Source organism: Cebus imitator, unplaced genomic scaffold (assembly GCF_001604975.1).
Source record: "Cebus imitator isolate Cc_AM_T3 unplaced genomic scaffold, Cebus_imitator-1.0 Scaffold15, whole genome shotgun sequence".
NCBI lineage: Eukaryota > Metazoa > Chordata > Mammalia > Primates > Cebidae > Cebus > Cebus imitator.
The window spans coordinates 3182136-3187318 of record NW_016107330.1 but is presented as its reverse complement, the minus strand read 5'-3'; the positions used below and the strand labels follow the sequence as shown (position 1 = coordinate 3187318).

At 51.5% G+C, this 5183-nt stretch overlaps 1 protein-coding gene across 1 annotated transcript in view; it reads right to left on the bottom strand.

Moving 5' to 3' along the window:
• Window positions 1-5183, bottom strand: part of PLOD1 (procollagen-lysine,2-oxoglutarate 5-dioxygenase 1) — a 39189-nt gene that overhangs the window by 28534 nt on the left and 5472 nt on the right. The window contains exon 2 of the mRNA XM_017504373.1: window positions 745-836. Within this exon, the coding sequence (XP_017359862.1) occupies window positions 745-836 (92 nt within the window). The remainder of the gene's footprint in view (window positions 1-744; window positions 837-5183) is intronic.

Genomic DNA, 5183 nt, shown 5'->3' with positions numbered 1-5183 from the left:
AGGCTGGAGTGCAAGAGAGCAATCTCGGTTCACTGCAACCTATGCCTCCTGGGTTCAAGTGATTCTCCTGTCTCAGCCTCCTGAGTAGCTGGGATTACAGGCATGTGCCGCCATGCCCAGCTAGTTTTTATATTTATAGTGGAGACAGGGATTCACTATGTTGGCCAGGATGGTCTCGATCTCTTGACCTCGTGATCCGCCCACCTCAGCCTCCCAAAGTGCTGGGATTACAGGTGTGAGCCACCACATCCAATCTTTTTTGTATTTTTATTAGAAATGGGGTTTCGCCATGTTGGCCAGCCTGGTCTCCAACTCCTGACCTCAAGTGATCCACCCGCCTCAGCCTCCCAAAGTACTGGGATTACAGGCATGAGCCACTACACCCAGGCAACCACTCATGTTTCTTTAGAACAGGGAAGGTGTCTAGACCATGCTCATCTACAACACCTGGAGGAGCTTGTGGAAATGCTGATCCCAAGGCCCTGTTCTCTAAACTAGCCTCTCAGGTTGGGCATCTGGACACTTCTCTAGCCAACTCTGTCCCTCTCCATCACCCCCTAGACTCATGCTGTGTCCTCTGCCACGTCTTCCCATTCCTGACTAACTCATTTTCATCCTTCAGGCTTCCGTAAGCCTCCCCCATGACCCCAAGTCTATCTCAAGAGCTGTGGTGGTTTGGAAGGACATCAGCTCCTAGATTCTTCTGCCCCTCACTGTCTCTGCCTCGCCCAGGAAGCCCCTTACCTGGATCTTGTAGTTGAAGAACTGGGCTGAGCGCTTGAAGCGGCGGAACCCCTCGGTCTCCTTAGTGGCCACTGTGATGACTAAAAGGTTGTCTGCAGACAGAGGAGGGTATGGTGAATGGGAATGGAGGATGAAAGAGGTGACAGGGAGGAGGAGTCTTTGTTCCCAGTGACCTGTCAAATCCTAGCAGGCAGTGTCTTCATGTCAACCCATTACAGAACAGGGCCCAGGAAGGAAGGGATAATGGAGAGGAAATAACCCAGGTCTCCTGAGTCTTCTTCAGGGCTCCCTCCACCCAGTAATGACTGATAGAGAGTTGGATATTTGTCACCTCCAAATCGCATGTTGAAATGTGATCCCCAATGTTGGAGGTGGGGCCCAGTGGGAGGTGTTTGGGTCATGGAGACAGATCTCTCATGAATGGCTTGATGCCATCTCCTTGGTAATGAGTGAGTTCTTGCTCTGAGTTCACGTGAGAGCTGGTTGTGTTTTGGTTGGTTGGTTGGTTTGTTGTTTTTGAGATGGAGTCTTACTCTGTTACCCAGGCTGCTGCACAGTGGCATGATCTCAGCTCACTGCAACCTCCACCTCCTGGGTTCAAGATATTCTCCTGCCTCAGTCTCCCAAATTGCTGAGACTACAGATGCGTGCCACCATGCCTGACTAATTTTTGTATTTTTAGTAGAGATGGGTTTTCGCCATGTTGGCTAGGCTGGTCTCGAACTGCTGACCCAGATCTGGTGATCTGCTTCAGCATCCCAAAGTGCTGGGATTACAGGAGTGAATCACCATGCCTGGCCAAGAGAGCTGTTCTGTTTTGTTTTAATTTTTTTTTTGTAATTATTATTATTATTTTTTTTTGAGATGGAGTTTCACTCTATCACCAGGCTGGAGTGCAGTGGCGTGATCTTGCCTCACTGCAACCTCCACCTCCCAGGTTAAAGCGATACTCCTCCCTCAGCCTCCTGAGTAGCTGGGACTACAGGCACCCGCCAGCACGGCCGGCTAATTTTTGTATTTTTAATAGCAGTGGAGTTTTACCATGTTGGCCAGGCTGGTCTCAAACTCCTGATCTCAAATGATCCACCCACCTCGGCCTCCCAAAGTGCTAGGATTACAGGCATGAGCCAGTGTGCCCAGCCAAGAGCTGGTTTTTTAAAAGAGCCTTGCACTTCCTCCTCTCTCTTGCTATGGCTCTCACCATGTGATATGCCTACTCCCCCTTCATCTTCTGCCATGAGTAAAAGCTTCCTGAGGCCTCACTGGAAACAGAGCAGATGCTGGTGGTATGCTTCTACAGCCTGCAGAACTGTGAGCTAAATAAACCTCTTTTCTTGAGACATTACCCAGGCCTCGGGTACTTCTTTACAGCAACATAAAACAAATACACTGACCAACATGTCTATGGCACATGCTTTATGTGCCGTAGACAGGTGTCTACACCCTGCATTATAGGACTGAGTTTCTGGCTTTAGAGGACGTGGGAAAAAGAATTTACTCTGAATGCTGACCACCAGGAAGATCTCTGTGGCCAGTGATAGACATTAGCCCAGGATGGCAAATACATGGCTCACAGGTCCCTGCCCTTCACACCTGCACTCAGGGCAGACATTTCTAATCCATCCCAGTCTTTCTTGCTGAGTTATCACATGGCTCTGGATTCTTCCAACGCCATGCTTGAGGCTGATATAACCAATGAGTTGGCCCAGAGTAAAAACTGACTTGAAATCCATTGATCCACTCCTGACCTTTGGCCAGAGCAACCATTCCTACTTTTTTGCTTTTTTTTTTTTTTGAGATGCGGTCTCATTCTGTCACTCAGGCTGGAGTGCAGTGGCGTGATCTCGGCTCACTGCAACTTCCGTCTCCTGAGTTGAAGCAATTCTCCTGACTCAGCCTCTTGCGTAGCTGGGATTATGGGCGGGAGCCACCAAGCCGGGCTAATTTTGGTGTTTTTAGTAGAGACCAGGTTTCACCACATTGGCCAGGCTGGTCTTGAACTCCTGACCTGGTGATCCACCCACCTCAGCCTCCCTAAGAGCTGGGATTACAGGTGTGAGCCACCGCACCTGGCCCCATTCCTACATTTTAACAAGGAACCTCTCCCAGGTTCTGTAGTGTGGCCTGCCTCTGCAACAGAACCTTCTGGAAACAACTCCCCAGAGAGCATCTTAGGGAGCCCTGGGGAAACCCCTCCCAGAGCACACTTTGAGGCTGTGTTCTCTGAGAAGTGAGGAGTCTGGAGCTAGCCTGCCTGGTTAGAATCCTAGCTCTGCTCCTTACTAGCCGTGTAACGTGGGGCAAGTCCCTATCCCTTCTGAGACTCAGTTTCCCCCTTGGAAAGCAGGGATAATAACAGTACCTACTTCTCAGGGCTGCTGGAGTAATTAAATGATACCAACCATGTAAAATCCTTATTGGGATGCTCGGCACACATGAAGAGGTATTACTGAAGTCCAGGCACAGTGGCTCATGCCTGTAATCCCAGCACGTTGGGAGGCTGAGGCAGGCAGATCACCTGAGGTCAGGAGTTCAAGACCAGCCTGGCCAACATGGTGAAACCCCATCTCTACTAAAAATGCAAAAATTAGCGTGGTGGCGTGTGCCTGTAGCCCCAGCTATTTGGGAGGCTGAGAGAGGAGAACTGCTTGAACCCAGGAGGTGGAGGTTGCAGTGAGCCAAGATCACGCCACTGCACTCCAGCCCAGGCAACAAAGCAAGACTCTGTCTCCAAAAAAAAGAGAGATATATTACTGGCCCGGCATTCAATGCCCTCTCTGATCTGGAGGGTAATACTCATCCCTCTCCACCATGCGGCCCCCTTCCAACTGGGGGTGTCTCTGCTTGCTGGGTTCCTCCCATCCTACCATGGCTCCGTGTCCCCTTTCTTGTTTTTGTTTTTTGGGGGTTTTGTTTTTGTTTTGGAGACCCAGTCTCACTCCCATTGCCCAGACTGGAGTGCAGTGGCACGATCATGGCTCACTGTAGCCTCGACTTCCTGCACACAGGTGATCCTCCCACCTCAGCCTCCTGAGCAGCTCAAGGGACTACAGGTGCACACCAGCATGCCCAGCTATTTTTTTTTAGTAGAGATGAGGTTTCACCATGTTGCTCAGGCTGGTCTGGAACTCCTAGCCTCAACCAATCTTCCCACCTCAGCCTCCCAAAGTGCTGGGAATACAGGCATAAGCCAGCAAACCCAGCCTGTGTCTTCTTTCTGTAACCTTCCTCCAGGTCCCAGGGCCAGTGACAATGACGTCCCTTCCACCTCTATGAAGCCTTCTCGGATTTCTTCTGCCCTCTCTGGCCTCCCAGCCGCAGAGGCAAGACCCACTCTGCAGTGCTCATCATTGTCTCCTTGGGTGAGTCTTAGCTCCCTCAGGGTCGAGGCTTACACTTTTCACCTGGTGGCCAGATTGACAGCAGGCAGGTAAGGCCCTCCCCTCCCAGCACCTCAGGAAGTCAGGAAGAGCCTGGACTGGAGGAACAAAGGGGCCTGGCTTGCCAGAGCTGGCAGGGCAGAGGCAGCCGAAGCCCCAGCAGGGAGCTGGCCCCAGGGCAGGGGGCTGACGCCAGGCAGCCCAGTAGGGCTTGGCAGGGATCAGCTGTGAGTGGGCCCAGGGACCTGGGAGAGGGGGTGTATACACCAGGCAGATGTGGGCAAGAGGTCTCACCACCTGACCCTAGGATCCAGAGAAGAGGGGTGCTGCTCACACGTGGGGCAGGGCTCCCCGCAACTCTTGCCAGGACGGTGAAATCTCCCCCAGGTGAAGAGAACCAGAGCCACCAGCTCTGAGGCCCTCTTGTCAACAGAGGGCTGCTGGGGACATTAGGAGTGTCACATTTCATGGATGGAAAAACCCAGCATGAGACACTGTGAGTGAGAGAGAGAGAGAGAGAGAGTGTGTGTGTGTGTGTGTGTGTGTGTGTGTGTGTGTGAGTGTGTGTGCACATGCATGCACAATTCAGGATTCTTGATAGGCACAGGCTCTCGAACTCAAGCAGCAGGGGTTAGGGGAGGGGATGGGGTAGCCTGACTAAAAGCCCCTTTCTCAAGTTCCTGCTTCTCAGTAACAGCAACAATAATGGCTACCTTCATTGAGCATTTTCCGTGTACCAGACACTGTTCCTTTTTTCTGAGACAGTCTCACTTTGTCACCGAGTCTGGAGTACAGTGGTGCGATCTCGGCTCACTGCAACTTCCACCTCCTGGGTTCAAGCAATTATCATGCCTCAGCCTCTGGAGCAGCTGAGATTACAGGCGCTGGCCACCATGCCTGGCTAATTTTTTTGTATTTTTAGTAGAGTCAGGGTTTCACCATGTTGGCCAGGCTTATCTCAAACTCCTGACCTCAAGTTATCGGCCAGCCTCAGCCTCCCAAAGTCCAGGGATTACAGGATGAGTCACCACACCTGGCCTTTTTTTTTTTTTTTTTTTT